The 17,310-nt window shown below is 36.3% G+C and overlaps 1 protein-coding gene across 2 annotated transcripts; it reads left to right on the top strand.

Moving 5' to 3' along the window:
- The first annotated feature begins 13,408 nt into the window (after positions 1–13,408).
- On the top strand, positions 13,409–16,141 carry LOC122085968. Of its 2 annotated transcripts, none has more exons than XM_042654593.1 (6): positions 13,409–13,900; positions 13,987–14,065; positions 14,185–14,438; positions 14,875–15,086; positions 15,173–15,440; positions 15,662–16,141. In XM_042654593.1, the coding sequence occupies exons 3-6, from the start codon at positions 14,187–14,189 to the stop codon at positions 15,977–15,979; spliced, it is 1,050 nt and encodes a 349-aa protein (XP_042510527.1). In that variant the 5' UTR covers positions 13,409–13,900; positions 13,987–14,065; positions 14,185–14,186; the 3' UTR covers positions 15,980–16,141. The 2 variants fall into 2 exon arrangements, with proteins under 2 accessions (XP_042510527.1, XP_042510526.1); XM_042654592.1 differs by having other exon boundaries at positions 13,410–13,900; positions 14,177–14,438.
- Positions 16,142–17,310: the final 1,169 nt, after the last annotated feature.

The following is a 17,310-nucleotide window of genomic DNA, read 5'->3' as shown; positions in this document are numbered from 1 at the left end:
ATAGCCTTTGCTTTGAGGAACAGAAACCTCTTTCTCACAGTCCGGTTGAAAACAGGAGCTTTATCCCAACCGAGATTAAAGATAAACCCTAGCCTGGACCAGTGAAATCGGATCAAAATTTACCAGTGAAATCAGACCAAAATTGATCACAAGTCTGAATTGAATCGAACCAATTTCGTGTTGATTTAGTTTTGGATTGAAGTATTGTAGAATCAATTGAAAATCGAACCACATTGAAACCGATTCAAATTGCATCGAACATTAAGAACCATACGAATAAAAAATAAAGATAAATTGATTGAAAGCTTCATTAAAAAGAACCATGTGGTCACTCTTTCAATTTGCCTATATAACTAACATGTTATAATCGCTATATGAGACTACTTAATTTTCAGTGTTGACGAGATGAAGAGTGTTATCTTTTTATTCAACAAATAAATTCAAACAACTTCCATGAATGGATCATAAAGAAATAATAAGTTAGTTCAGAAAGATACATAGCATGGAAGTCCATGTATAAGATGAATTTAGAGGTGGAAGAGTATAAGTAATCACCTGCAACAGTACTGTAGTGTGGCTTTTGGGAATTGAATCATGTCTTGGATATGTGCCAATTTATCACCTATAAACTACTCAAGCTTACACCATGTGAGTGAAGCACAAAGGGCAACAAGCCCTAATGGTGTCAAGACAGGTTTAGAAGCTTGAAGACTGTTGTGGAAATGGTGAATCCGTATGATATATGCTAAATGGATACCAGAGAAGTTTAGAGGGATAAAGCTCTTCTTCAATCCGAATATTCGAAAGAATGATAATTCAACAAGAAATAGAAAGGATCCTAATAAATTGAACCCTAAGAGTTTTAGCGTAACCATAAAGGATATAAATAGGAATGGAATGGATTTAACCGTATAACAACCAATCAGTACTTAAGGCAGAAAGCGGTTTAAACGGCCTAATCCAAACTTCTTCAACAAACTAACTCTTTATTTTATCAATCATCATCAACACAGATTCTCCCTCATCAGTTCAAGTATCGGTATCTGATGGATGGGATCGTATCAGTATCAGCTGAACTGATACCTTATCGATCCTAGATCGGGTAGTGGTATTGGAACAAGGGTAAAATCAGGAAAAAAAATCTAATTTTATGAAAAATGAAGTGAAAATGACCGATTCAAATCAATACAGGCCGATTCGGAGAATTAAACTCGTGGTTCACACTTCACAATTCACACCACATTGTATGAGCTGTTATTATATGGATTGGACTAACTTCTTCTTCTTCTTTTTATTTTATTTATTTATTTATTATTATTATTATTATTATTATTATTATTATTATTATTATTATTATTATTATTATTATTATTATTATTATTATTTTTACTGAATTGAGCAATAAATATGGATTGTGGGATAGATATGCGGAATTTTATCTTGACAGTGTGTCAAACCCTAGCTGGGACAAATGAAATCAGATCAAATCGATCGAAAAAGTCATTTCTTAATTATTTAATTTTGAATTGAAAAATTATGAAACTGATTGAAAATCGATCCACATTGAAACCAACTAAAAAACCAAATTGAATGTTGACGCTTGACAAGATAAAGAGTGTGACATTTAATATCGTAATAGTGAACACCAATTCAATAAATAATTAAATTTGAAGAACTTCATGTATTCCAAAGAAATAACAAGTTCAAAAAGAAATCTAATAAAGTCCATGTGTAAGATTAATTTAGAAATGGAAAAGAATAATCACCTGCAAGACTCTAGTGCAGTTTTTGGGAATTGAATCTTGTTAGATATATCCCAATTTATCATCTCTAAACTTCTCAAGTGTACATTTTAGTATCATAATGGTCCACAATTTTTTTTTCTTGGATGTATTAGAAAAAGAAATTGTGGACCGTTATGATATTAAGTGCATACTTTTCTTTTGGTAAAACACTTGATCGGTCCACGATTACCACAACCTGCAAGTAAAAGCTTTAAGAGAGAGAGAGAGAGAGAGAGAGAGCTCTGACCCATGGCGGTGTGAAAACAGGTTTACAAGGTGGAAGAGAGGATTATATAATGGTGTTGGTTAGGTTAGTGGATATTGGGTCGGCAATCTAATGAAGTGGTTAAAAGTGCCAGCTCATCATGGGATGTTGATTCGGCTTGTAGTGGAGATGAGGTTTTGAGATGTCAATTAAGTTGGTGGAATAATCATATCGGGGAAAAATGTAGTTTCCTAAAGTCATGTGAGCAAGTACAAATTCAAAGATACAGTTTCCTTCGAGAGTGGATCAGGTTCATGTACGAGAACGACTTGGTCCGTGGATTTAGAATCAATTTTCTTTCTTTTCATTTAATAGATTCTAAATCCATGGATCAGGGACGTACAAGAATATTCTCGCATGGGAACTTGATCCGTTCACATTTCCTAAGCCCCTTTTGGGGTTGAACATGATCAATACTTCTCCATTGACTTTGATTTGAAATTCGACCCTAAAGACACACTGAATGACCCAAAGAACTGATCCGAGAGAAACTCATCTTAAGCAAAACATGCTCAAAAAATGACCATTCAATTTTATCATATGTTTTACATGAATCAAGCTTAAGGATCATCCTCGTCTGTGCATCCATGATTGAAGTGGAGATCATGGTTATAGGAATTGCGTTAGCCTCCTTGAGGTAGCCTTGAAAAGGACAAATCACAATCATATATTTTACACACAAAAAAAAAAAAAAAAAAACACTACACTCTGGTTAGCACTAATAAGCACTTGGAATGGACTTCCATACCTTTCACCAAAAAAGGAATGGACTTTCATGCCCTTAACTGAATTTACAATCTAATTTTAGACTTTGTCTTTTGTTTTAAGCTTATTTTTTTTACCAAGAAACTTTTAGACTATTTGATCAAGTTCCAATCACGAGAGATGATAATTGATCAAGCTACAATCACGAGAGATGAGGCTCCTGTCCGTTCTAATCTTCTTCTTCCCCAAGCCCGGTTGTTTCTCTCCTATGAGGCTATGACTCCTATTTTGGTATTACAGTAAGGGTATCAAACCCTAAATCGAATCGGTTAAACCAACTGAATTCAACCGCAGAAACTTGAATTGAACCAATTGAACCCTATAGATTCAGCTTTGATTTGTATATAATGAAATCAGTCGAAAATCAGACCACATCTAATCGATCGAAAATCACACCAGACCAAAATCGATATAAAACCAATAAAGAAGGCCATTTAAGGATCTATCTTGGTTGTGTAGTTGTAATTGAAAGTGGAACGATTCAAAATGTATGGGCCAATCTACATTTTTTCTTAAAACTAGTGCAAGTAGAGATTTTGTGTTGTGTAAGATCAGTTTCCTACGCTCTTTGATTCGGGTCTCATAGTGAGTATCTTTTCAACACATGCTTAAGACAGCCAAAGTATGGCCAGTGGCTGGTAATTCCCGGTCTGGATTGCTTAAGCCATCCGGTCGATTAGTCTGGATTTAAAACGAGCTAACGATATCTAAGGGCCTCCAAGTTATTGATCAAATTAATTCCAGTGTTGGGATTAAGGCTATGAACTGAAATCAATACTGTTCCCAAAACCAAATCCAATTTCTTAAATTAAAATTTAAGAAAGGAAATGATCTATTAAATGGTTTGTTTTTGGTTTTAAGAACTTAAACCGTTAGTTTTGGACCTATTAAAATCAATTAGTACCAATACGCTATTCAACCAATTTTACATACTAAACCAATTAGAAATATCGGTTAGTCTTAACATTTTGTATACACTCTCTACTCTCTAATGTTTTTGTAGTGCATGTAAATTATTGGAAAATTATCTTGTACCACTTCTAATTTTTTAACTTATATCTTTTATCACTTTAGTTTTCTAGAAATATCAACTACACCCTTGAAATATACTGCACGTCAACTTAAAATTTGAAAAGACCTTTCTAACCCCATTATACATAACACCTCTCTTTCCTTGTAACTGTTACATTTTTTTATTTTTTTTGTAGAAATGTTTTAATGGCGTTCTTTAGGTCATTGAAAACCCTTATCAAGTCCCATCACCAAGATCATATCAGGTTCACATAGGAGAACAATTTCGTACATCCCTAATCCGTAGGTTTAGAATTCACTCTCTCTCTCTCTCTCTCTCTCTCTCTCTCTCTCTCTCTCTCTCTCTCTCTCTCTCTCTCTTCATTTAATAGATTCTACATTTATGGATCAGGGATTTACAAGATTGTTCTTATATGTAAACCTAATCCGGATTCCCCATCACCGATCAAGAGAAAAAGGAAAACAAAGGAAACAGAACTGGTAGAAAAGAGTGTGAAGAGCCATTTCTTCTTAGATGCCACGATGGTCCAATTTACCGCAGGATCATAGAATTAGGACTACTATGAGAGTAAATTGCATTTGCTTACACTACGAATCCTTTCTGTTTCTTTCTCAGTTCTTACAGTGCTAATAAAAAGAGGAAGAAGAATCATAGCTAGATGAAGGTTTTACTTTTATAGTGCCCCTGTTGGCTTTGAGGGGATAGGTATTAAAGCCCAGCAAAACAATTGTCCCTCCACTCAACTGTGATTGACTGGCATCATCATTATGTGGGCTCAACACAAGTATAGAAAAACACTTCCAAAGAGTAATGGAATAACAATATATACCAAAGAGAAAATAGCAGGAAGTGTTTAAAGTGAAAAAAAACCTCACCTTACATTAACAAATATTATGAAATTCATTATTTATATATAATAGTATTGAGAATCTCAAGTTTCTTCTTATAATATAAAGGGAGTTTAGACTTCTCCAAAAACAAAAGTCGAATAACATGAATTGCAAAACAAAGCTTATTCTCATCTGATCTTCTGAAAGACCAAACTTGGATTTTGTCACCTGCTTCTATATTGTTCTTCATCAAGAACCACTTCCATTCTGTAATGAATAGTATATTGCACCGTTGTTCATATACCATTTTGTGAAGTTGAATTCCCATGATTGGATTTGGGGCCTTCTTGATTATTAAGTTCATCATCACCAGGCCGTGGATTCAGTACTTGTCTGATAACCTTTTTCTTCACTGTTTTTTGTTTCTTTTTCGGTCCCTTCTTGTCTTCCAGCAGCATCCCAGAATCAGCTCCCCTTTTAGGTGCAGAGACCTTGAAAACAATATGACGCAGTTGTACCTCATTGTTGCTCATCTTCTTCATCTGACCCGCAATCTCAAGCAACTCATTTTGTTCCTTTTGTATCCATTGTAACAGCTCTTCAGGTTTGTCAACCAACTCAGAAAAATTGATCTCCTCCTCATTTCCTGTCTCCACTTTCATGCTCACATTAATTACCTCCATCTTGAATAACTCTTGAATCTGTGGAAAAATTAATAAACCATCCACCAAACAGTTACACACCAGCACAACAGAAAATGCCAAAATAACCCCCCCCCCCCAAAAAAAAAAAAAAAAATTAAAGCATTCAGAGAAGCTAGATTAATAGAAGAAAGAACAATGAATTGATTGCAATGTTAAGTAGTCAAAAAAAATGGAGCAATATCAATTAATAACCCAATTTATAAACTAAATAATTTCCTATAATCGATAAATATAACCCCAGTGATAAACTTGACACAATGACTGTCAAGCTTTATTTAATCCAAAAACAACATAAACCATGAAAGAACCAACACTCACTTAATATTAACACCTATTTTACAGAGATAGTGATCGAGATATTAATCATTAATTGTAGATACTGAATCGATCATTGGGATCCATCCCCTGATTCTAAATGGGTTTATAGCAATAGTGTTAATATCAGTACATATTGTTATGTTGTTACAAGAACAGAGATTACCAGAGAAGAGGAGATCGAACATGATCAAAAGGAATACAGTGCAATCATTACAGATATATACAGTATAACAAACATGGAAAATACAGGAGAGATAAAGCATTAAAAACTAAATGAGAATGGTCCACCATTCAGATTAAATACCCTTAATTAATCCATTATAAAATTTTAATTTGAAGATTCTCTGAAACTTGAAAAAGCTTTTGAAACTAACCCATCAAGATTCAAGAAACCCTCAACAACTGACATAGATAATAATAATACCTAAGACTATGTTTGGTTGTAAGGGGAATTAAATGGAAGAGATGTGAAATTTTCATATTTAAAAAAGAAATATATGTAATCATTACTTATGTGACATTAACATTAACTTCAAATCATTTCATATTTGGTTATAAAATTTTATTTTATTTTGCATTCAAAATTCTTTACTATAATATGTAAAATAAAAAATTACATGTAAAATATATCATTATTAAATATGGTTAAAAAAATTAAATAGTTTATACAATCATATGGGATAATGATTATAAACAATTCTTTTTGAAATATGAAAATTTCACTTTCCATCCCCTTAAATTCTCATTGCAACCAAATGGAGTCTAAAATGTAACTTGATGAGAGACTGGAAGGAACAGTTCTTTGTTCTTTAAATAATAGCTTCGAATTTGATGAGAGACTGGATGGAAGTTCTCCTTTCGTTTCTTTCTCTTTAGCTTTATTTCTTAAGAGTGAAAGAATATATATATATAGATATATATATATATATATATAGAGAGAGAGAGAGAGAGAGAGAGGTACATTTGCCTTGATGGCCAAGTAAATCAAAACAGATTAAGAAAGTAGATGACGATAATCAGCGCGAAACCCAGGTAGAGTACAACACGATCTCGTTATATTTCCTGAATCCCTCTTATGGGACCCACAAATTTTGTGGGCCCATATATCTAAATCTTCATCAAGGCTTGATATCTCCCCTATGTTAGAATGAACTGATGAAGTTATGAGAAAGAAATGAACCTCATATCATTCCTTGTATATCCATATAAACCTTAATATGTCTTTTATTCATATATCAAATCTTAGCTTAAATATAGTTTGTCAAGTGAGAAAACAAAGAGTTGAAAAAACTAGAACAATCAAAAGGGTAGATGGTATTGGACAGATGCAAATGCTGGTGGGAGATATATATATATATATATATATATTAGTGATTAAAATCCCAACCCGAAAGAGGTTTGGTGGCAGAAGTGGGAAAGGTAGAAGACAAGAATGGGAGAGAAAGTGGTGATGACCTCTTATGAGATTTGGCCATAAGAAACAGAAATATCAGAATAAGAATCAGAACAACAGAGATATGTAATCAAATATAATAATATGAATATACAAAGGAAGGGAAACCTTAAGAAAAGAAAGAAGCTTGTGGCCTACAATGAAACAGCGAAAGCTAAGAGAGATGGCATTGGGAAACTCAAGATGACAACCTTTCTCACCCTTTATCCTTTCACTTCCACTTGAGGTCAGGGCCTAGTTAGTTAATTCGCTTTAAACGCCGTACCGTTTTTTTGACGTTTTAAACGCCGTTTGTCAAACTGTTCACAGAAATCCGGTAAAAAACGGGAACGGACATATTAAAAGTTTAAAACGCGTTTCAAACGCGTATCCGTTTTTTTACTATAAAAAAAACGGATATTAAAAAATAATTAAAATTCACTCTCGGCCGTTCGATTTCGCCCATTCCCAAATCAAAATCCCTCATTTCAATTGAAACTTCAACCCTAACTCTCACTTCCTCTCTTCTTCTCTCCCACCGACGGACGACTGACGACTAACGACTGGTCATCAGAGAGTTGTCATTGGTTTCTCGTGAAGACGGTGCTGCCGGAGTTGTCTTCGTCTCTACGATCCACGACGACACTGGGGTACTGGACTCGAGCTCGACTTCACCTAACTACGGCGGGCGACGGACGACTGAACGACTGGACTCGAGCAGCTCGACTTCACCTCACTACGGCCGACCACGGACGACGGACCAAGGACTTTGAGAAGTATACTGGGTGTGAGTAAGTCCACTGTTGTTTTTCTATCGAGATCGAAAATCATCAATTTATTTTATCATTTCCAATGTCTGTTCAGTCATATTGGTTGCAATCTGGCGTTTCCGGCTTCCATTTTCATGTTTCTTTTGAGTTCATTCTAGTTCAGTATAATAGTGATGACAGTTAAATTTATGCCCGTGATTGGTGCTTGACTTCTTAACCGCAGGGTAATCTCATCCTTGGATAGCTAGGGTTTCGTTGAGAAGGGGAGTTCTATCTGTACCCATCTTTACATCCTCCACTAAATCTGGTGATACTCTTACTCAGCTCTCATTGAGGCTGGTTTCTAGCCCTACATTTGGTTTAGAATTTGAATTGAAATATGTTAATCTTTGGATGGATATATTTTTGATGTTATTTCATGACATAATAGGTTTAGAATTTGAATTGAAATATGGATATTATCTATATTTATTTTGATTGTCATCCAGGTATTTAGAGAATTATTATGTCAATTTATGTCTATATATTGCCGTTTTTTTTATACCGTATTATTTAAATATAAACGTTTAAAACACGTACCGTCCGTTTTTTATTTTTTCCCGTTTTTTTCGTATTTGACCGTATTTTTGACCGTCCCGTTCACGTTTTGATCCGTTTAAAACATGTCCGTACCGAACAATGTTTTTTTCCCGTTCCCGTTTTAACTAACAGAGCTCCTGACCTTTGAAATCCCCCAGAAAGAGAGAGAGGACCGAGTTTCATGCCCAAGTCTGGGTGCAGGGACACTCGACCAGGCAGCTTTATTTTTCCAGAAGAAAAATTAGTACACTACAGGTTATGAATGTCACATGTATTATGCTCCTTTTCATCTTAATGTGATACCTTTCTTAGTCAACTTATTCAATCCTTCATCCTCAGCAATATCTTGACATCGCTGATTAAGAGCGTCAATCAGTTCGTCTAGTTTCTGTTGGGTTGAAGTGGTTTCGATTTATTATTGGGTCAACCTGAACCAAACCATTAGAAGTCTTTGTTTCACTGGGTTTTGGTTCAGTTCAGTTTGTTCTGGTTTCTTATCAGTTTTTGTATTCGAGCTATTATTTGATGTGTTGGTGAAGCCATAGATTAGATTAAGGAAAGGGAATAGGGAAAGGGTTTTTTTTTTTTTTGGTTCATATCATGTGTAGACAGTTTTTCATATGCGGTTTTTATTCGGTTAGTATTAGCAGTTTTTGGTTTTGAACCAAACCAGACCAGAAGTGAACCAAGCATCAGCAGTTTCTGGTTTTGCACCAAACCAGACCAGAAGTGAACCAATGAAATCAAAACCAACTTTTCCTGAGGTCATGATGAATGGGAATTTGTTTGTTGGGATCTAGGGGGAGGGGAGGGTCACACTGGGGAGAAATATTTAGTTTCACATTTCTTTTTAAAGATATTTAGCCATTAGTAGTGGAAAAAATTAGAGTAGAGTTCAACATGAAAGGGAGCCTCAGTGTATGTCACTAGACTTATTTCTGAAAATTTCTGCACCGAAATCACATAAGGTTTTTCCGACGTTGTTAGGAACTTACCAACATGTTTTACGCTCTGGCCGACGTTGGATGAGATTTTACTAGCGTCATAGTGTCGACTAATGCGTCCCTATTTCGAGAAATGTTCTTATACTCTTGCTCATGTTGATTATAACATAACCCAAGTGTGTTCTTATTGTGGGGTAAAATCGTAAAAAATGTATGCTATCTTTTGAGACTGATGTTAATGCCTGATCGATTTGGATAGGATATTAGTATCGGTTTAAGAGTAAAATCGTTAAAAAAAAAAAAAAAAAAGTCTACTTTTCGTGAGAAATAAGGGCAAAAGTGACAATTTGAATCCGAAACAAATCAAATATTGGTTTCTAAATTTCGTACGTGTGACTTACATGTTACCATTGCACCATTGGCTCTCCCACTAATTAGTGAAAGATAAATCTCTCATAATTTTTTATCATTATATTTATAACATTAGCTACTATCTTTCCCCACGTTCACATTCTTGGCATATTTAATGATTTTACTCACTTTTTTCCTATATTTTTTTAGGAAGAGGGATATGTATGCTAACAGGTCACCTAGGAATTAGGTATGCTAGCGCAATTTTAACCATAGGATTTGGTCATCTTAAATATAACCGTTAGATGAAGGTAAAAATCTAAACTTTCACTCTACAGCTGCTACATCTTCTCTCCATCTTCTTCTTCTTGGGCTTGGCAGATACGGCCGGAAAACTCTGTAACTCCTCAACACCGACAAATTTGGTGAGGTAGGATGACTCCACGGCGTTCAAAGGAGACGCCTTGGAGAGAATTAGTGATGGTTTGGATAAGTTGTTGCTCTTCTTGTTCTGGTAACAGATTAAAGAAATTTTAGTTGTGAATGGATTGTCTTCTTCAATTTCTTTATACCAGCTGACCACAAAAACATAAATGGGTTCATGAAAATGTTCAAAAAAAAAAAAGAATGAACTAGGAATGCAATCGTTTTGAGACACAAATACAAATGCAAAATTTTAACAGAAAGCTTCTTCTCCCCCAAACCCTTCTTCTGAAAATTCAGACTTACTCTGCGTGATTCGAGTGAGACTCCATGAGGCTTTGCTTCATGATAAACTATGATAGAAATTTCATTTATCAAAGAAAGAGACGATGACGGAAAAATTGTGGGAAGAACCGAAGGGAAAGCAAGAAGTGGAATAAGGTATGGATTTTAGATCCAAGAATGGGATTGTCTTCTCCGATGGAATTCTGGGCAATTTTTCCGGCGCAAGAGACCTGCATTAAAAAAAGTGAAGATGGGTGAGGAACAAAGCAAACAAAGGCAAAAAAAAATCAGGAAGCAAACAAAAGTACTGAGTAATGATCCTTTTTTTCTTTTTCTTTGTTCTTACATTCAAGGATGAGAGGAAGAAGATGATAAAAAGAACAGAGGAAGACCCATAAGTGTTTGTGATCTCTGCATTTTCTTTTCTCAATCTCTTGCTTTCTGTGGGTTTGATTCAAAGAGAGATACAATTACAAATTTAAAATAAGAAACAAGAAATATAATCAAGGCAATTATGGTTACCATTAACAAAAACTAAGAGTTGCAGACCTGAACTTATGTGTTTCTAATCTATAATTCCGTGGTTGGACTTGGAAAGATTACAGAATAAGTAATCTCTTCCTTCTAGATTCTCAAACGGGTGTGAAATCCCTCTCAATTGCACAACAGGCGGGGGCATATAGGACGAGAGAGGTGGCGATGGAGATTGACGAATTTGTGGAACGGAAGGGGAGCCGGAGAAAGGTAGAAAAATGGGTTGTAGAGTGGCGGTATTGGGAAGGTTATGGAAGGTAATATTTATGAACGGATGAGATCTTTTCTATTTCATCTAACGGTCTGTAGATGCTAGCATACCTAATTCCTAGGTGACCTGTTAGCATGCTTGTCATTTTCTCATTTTTTTAACTAAAAATTTCTTTTTGACGAGAAAGTTTTCAATCTAAAATACTATTGCCAGTATAACATTGAGGCTATGTTTGGTAGTGAAAAAAAGAAAAAAGAATCTAGAAAAAAAAAGGAAAATAAGAGAGAAGGAAAGAAATGAAATGGTGAGAAAAAAAAAGTATGTATATTTGATTACTATTCGGATAAAAAAAAAAGAAAATAAAACTTTTTATACTTTCTCATGTTTTCTTGTGTTTTTTGTAAGATTATTTTGTTTTTGAAGCAAAAGAAAACTTCATAATCTCCAATGTAAAAGTTGAAATTCAAAAATTGAATCTTCTCTTAATTTAGGACATACCACAAAGAGAACTTCCTAAACCAAGAAAAAAGTATAATTTTTGTACTTTTTTACCCTTTCAACGAAGCTCTCCCTGTAGCAGAAAAGGCTAAGAAATGAACAAATAATGCTCCAAAGGTTCAAGATAAAGTAGTTCTTGTTAAGCTGAAAACTAATCTAATCCACTTCCCTTTTGGGAGGATCTCAAGATTCAAGCCCATCCCTGATGATTTTTCAGGTGGGTTCAGGGTTCATATTTTATAGAACCCTCATTTCTCAAATCTCAGACCCACCGGTTTCAGATTTTAATTCTGACGAGAGAATGTCAAATGTGTCGTTGTTCCAGAGATGTTAGCAAGGATTGCAGTGGTGGTGGTGGTGGTGGTGGGTTTTCTGGGATGGGCTTATCAGGCTATACAGCCTTCCCCTCCAAGGATTTGTGGATCCCCAGATGGTCTTCCTGTTACTTCCCCTAGAATCAGACTTAGTGATGGAAGGCATCTGGCCTACAGAGAGAGTGGAGTCCCCAAGCATGAGGCCAAGTATAGAGTCATACTAGTTCATGGCTTTGACAACTCCAAAGAGTTCAGTTTACCTGCATCCCAGGTAATACCTACTTTCCCATCATTCCAATTGATGTTATTCCCTGGGTTTGAATATATATAATATTTTATGGGTGAGGGATTTACACGCCGCTCGCATGTAATAGCATTTCTCATGTCAAGCTAATGGGAGCAAAAACCCCTAGAATTGGCCTTCATCTCTGAAATTTCAACTATTCTAGGGTTTTTCTTTTCTTTTCTTTTCTTCTCTTCTCTTTGCTACCAAACACAGCCTTAAGAGCAATTTTATGTCAAGTACCTAAATGAGGATGTTGAAGAACAAGGATTGATTCTACCTCACTGACTGAGCAATTTTATATTGAATAAAAAAAATGAGGAACTCCATTAAGAAGACACTCGAATCTTTGCTTTACATAGGGAAAGGAGTCATTGTATTAGATTTTCCCTTTACTTTCTTCGCTCATTCAATTTAAAAATATGACAAACATAGTATGAGCTTGTTGTGCTCCTTTAGGTTGAACTAGTTTTATGTTTTGATCCTTTTTGGTTCCCTTTGTTTTTCAGGGCATAATGCCTCTTGGCATTATGGTATATTACCATGATACTGTTGGCAGATGCGCCCTTAGAAAAATGTGAAAGAAGGTGTTATATTAAAAATTGTTGTTTGATCTATAACAGTGTTGTATTAGTGACCTATTGAAATTTGAAAGTGACTTGACTTGTATGTTCTTGAGAGTTGGAAGAATGCACATGTATCACATTTGTCATGCTCCTCTCTCTCTCTAAGATAAATTTTGGTATCATATCATATCGGTATATGCAATCCATGGAGCCTAATACCGATATGACAATACAGTATTGGTATCAGCAGCATGGTTTTGGTGCTCCGTACAGGATTGGATTGGGTATCAGCCATCCCATAAATCAATGATTTATCAGTATCGGATGGAAATATCTCTGATTTTCCTATAAAAGTAAGTTTTTTAACAATTTTACTCAGTCCATCGATACGTATGTATCGGTGGAATCGAAAACACGTAAAATCGGTATGGATCGCCCTATTCTGATACCAGAACCATGATCAGTAGTGATCGATAGGCTTTAGAATCGACTACCAGAATTTTTTTTTTTTTTTTTATAAGTCGCTTCCCAAATTGAATATTGATGTGGGAAGAAATCAATCAAGATTCAAGAGAGCAGTGAAACAATCCTCGTGATGAAATTGCTGAATACGATTTCTTGTTTCCAGCTTTTATTCACACCATGAATTGCATAAGCTGACGCAGACAAGCCCCAGTAGTGAGTCTAGTGAATGCTGCTGCTTCTTGTTTCATCTGTGATTTGTCTTTCTAAAAGAGTGAAAGACACAAACATGGAGCCCCAGAGACTCAAGAGACGTGCTTAGGGCAAAGAAATGATCTGTTTTGAGAAAGACTTCAATACTTGAAAGGGAATTCTAGCCACCCAATTATAATCAGAAACAGTATATATACCATAGCAGTACCAATAAACCCCTCACATCCCAGGCTTAATTGGATGATTCTACACCATATCTCACCGTGGAGGCAATTCAGTGAAAACCCATCTCTCAATAGGCTAAGAAATGGATGTGTAATGCTCCAGAAGTTCAAGGTAAAGTAGTTCTTGTTAAGCTATTGGAAACCCTTTTATTAAAAACCTGAAAACCAATCTAACCCACTTCCGCTTTCCTCTGCAAGGCCACTTCTCAAAGGATTGGTAGTGGTAGATTACTCTTGGAGGATCTGAAGATTCAAGCCCAGTAAGGTGATTCTTCAGGTGGGTTCAGGGTTCATATTTTTATAGAACCCTCAAAACTCAAATCTTAGATCTACTAGTATAGATTATAGTTCTGGCATATGGATAATGTCAAGTGTGTTGCTGTTCTAGCTTTTCAGGGATGTATGCAGGAATAGCAGCGGTGTTGGTGGTGGGTTTTCTGGGTTGGGTTTATCAATCCACAAAGCCTGCCCCTCCAAGGATTTGCGGAACCCCAGATGGTCCTCCTGTTACTTCACCTAGAATCAAACTCAGTGATGGAAGGCATCTGGCCTACAGAGAAAGTGGAGTCCCCAAGGATGAGGCTAAGTACAGAATCATTGTCATTCATGGCTTCGACAACTCCAAAGAGTTCAGTTTACCTGCATCCCAGGTAATACCTACCCATCACTCAAATTGAGATTATTTTGTTGGATTTGCATTTAATATAATATTAGATACAATGGGCAAGTGCTAGCCATGGAAACTCTTTAGACCAATTTTATGTAAAGTACCTAAATGAGGATCTAGAAGAACTAGGATTGATGCAACCTCACTGATTGGTCAATTTCGTCCTGCAGAGATGGTATTTTAGGTCAAAATTAAGTTGGGAGGGGTGGGGGTTGGGGATGACTACCAGATCTGTAATCTGTTTATTGTCTTGCACTCCAATTATATTGTCAAGATATGCAAAGGTTGACCAACACGATATGCATAGAGAGAAGTATTAAATAGAAATCCAAGTACCCTGTTAAACATGTTAGTCTATTCATATTTGAAAAAAAGTATATATGATTTGTGGTGGATCTTACTATGAATACTGTTGGCAGGAACTTATAGAGGAACTAAGGATATATTTTCTATCATTTGATAGAGCTGGGTATGGGGACAGTGATCCAAACCCAAAGCGGTCGGTGAAGAGTGAAGCATTTGACATTCAAGAACTTGCTGATCAGTTGGACATTGGATCAAAGTTTTATGTGATTGGGGCTTCTATGGGAGGCTATTCTGTTTGGGGTTGCCTTAAATACATTCCACACAGGCATGATACTTGGGAATTCAGGATTTGATTTCTCCTATATCTTTATCCTGTAATAACACTTAATATTTTCTAAACCACACTTGCAGGCTAGCAGGTGTATCCTTAGTGTCACCTGTGGTCAACTACTGGTGGCCTTCTTTGCCTGCTAATCTATCAAGAAATGCCTTGAGGGAGAAATCAAAACCAGACCAATGGCTGTTTAGGATCGCACACTATGCCCCCGGACTACAATACTGGTTGACAACTCAGAAATGGCTGCCTTCATTCCCTTTGTTTGAGGGTCATCCTGTGATATTTAGCAGTAAAGATAAAGAGATCTTGACGAAGACACCAGACACCATAAGGCCCGGGCAGGTAGTTACTCTTCCTGGATCACATGTTTCATTTAAGTTTACTTCACATTTGTATCTTCTGCATTAAGTAGAGATTGGGGTGATTATATGATTGATATCAAATATGTTCATAGATGGTGTGATCGATTAGTCACTAAGCAATTAATGTTCTGTGATGTTTGAGAGTATCAGGTAAACTTAAAAGGGGTATTTGTGAAGCAAATTATGTTTTTAAATTTTCAGGATAAGGTACGACAACAGGGGGTTTTTGAATCTCTGCATCGAGACATGATGATTGGTTTTGGCACTTGGGACTTTGATCCCATGGATCTAAGTAACCCATTCCCTCAAGGTGAAGGCTCTGTTTACATCTGGCAGGGTCATGAAGATAGGATAGTTCCATGTCTACTTCAGCGCTATGTTGCTCATAAGCTCCCTTGGATCAGGTATCATGAGGTTCATGATGGTGGGCATTTGTTCATTTATGACAGAAGCTTATGTGAGGCCATATTGAGGGAACTTTTTCTTGGAGAAGAGCCTTCTTCTATCTTACTAGATTAGTTAAATTGAATTGTTTTGTAGGTTCTAAAAAAAGCATAAGTGTCTCATGACATAATTTCTATATATATATATTGCATTGGTGACAACCAGTGACAACTTTGAGATGATAGGGATGTATACCTATTGTATTCTTATGATGAAATATAGTTTGATATTATGGAATGCCTTTATAATTTCGCAACACGCATGGACTATTTCAAGGATAATTTCTGTTCTGAGAAGAGATGTGGCAACAGCAAAGCATTAAGCAGCAGACTGAACTGAGTCTCTGTAATCTGCACCTGGGCTCATTCACTGATAATATGAGCTCCAGCCATCAACCATTTAGCTGCAAAACTATCAAGAGAGGCTTAATGGAAATGGTTGTGGAGGAACAGTTGATCTTTGGGCTTCACTATTTTATGTATTAAGGACTCAAATGGTTTCGTTGACTAGTGTTGCCCACAGGGTATGTAGCTGAAAGTTGAGCCTTGGGGTTGATATAAAAATGCCAAGGGAGGGATTAGTATATCAAACAAAAAAAGGCCAAATTTTATGTAGTCAATGACTCTTATGTCCAGCTGCTGCTCTCACACATGTTGGGTATTTTCACTCCCAGCTGTATTTGGGTGTAGAGGGCACCAGCGGGCAGTGTTCCTTTGCTCATCTTTTTAAATAGATCACATCAGCCCGGGCCACCCAATGCCCATCAGCACAATTTCCCATCTGTCTCACCCTTTCACTTTGCCCCTTGAGTTCTGGAACCCTACTAGGAATCCAATAAAACTACAAACATATCCTTAGAACCAGGATAGCTGTGTACCTGGGAGGGCAGGGACATGAGGTTTGGCAGGGTATTTGACTGATGAGAGCCTTCTCTTTCCCCTTTAGATTGAAGTTCTTAGATTTGCTTCTCTTTAACCCCTTCTTTTTTCCTCCCCGCTCAAACAGCATCTCACTCAGCTAGTTCCCTTTTAACCCCAAGGGGGTAGCCAAGTTGATAGGGGACCTTCGCCTCAAAAGTGTGTGGTTTTAAGTTCGACTCCTCTTACCTTTTTGAGGTCATTCACACGGGGTGTTTAGTGCTCTTTTGCTTACAATGAAAGTTGAATGGTTCTCATTCAACCTCGGTATAAGTCGATTTATGCTGTTTTAGGATCAGTCTGAGCCCACGGGGCTAGTCAAACTGAAGACCTGAACACCCATCATTAATAAAAGAAAAAAAAAGACTGATGAGAGCCTTCTCTTTGTCCGTTAAATTGAAGTTCTTAGATTTCTTCCTCTTTTACCCCTTTTTTTCCTCCCCGCTCAAACACAGCATCTCACCAATTTAGCATTTAGCATGGTTTGCT

This window comes from Macadamia integrifolia, chromosome 8 (genome assembly GCF_013358625.1).
Source record: "Macadamia integrifolia cultivar HAES 741 chromosome 8, SCU_Mint_v3, whole genome shotgun sequence".
Lineage (NCBI taxonomy): Eukaryota > Viridiplantae > Streptophyta > Magnoliopsida > Proteales > Proteaceae > Macadamia > Macadamia integrifolia.
This window is presented reverse-complemented; position numbering and strand designations above follow the sequence as displayed.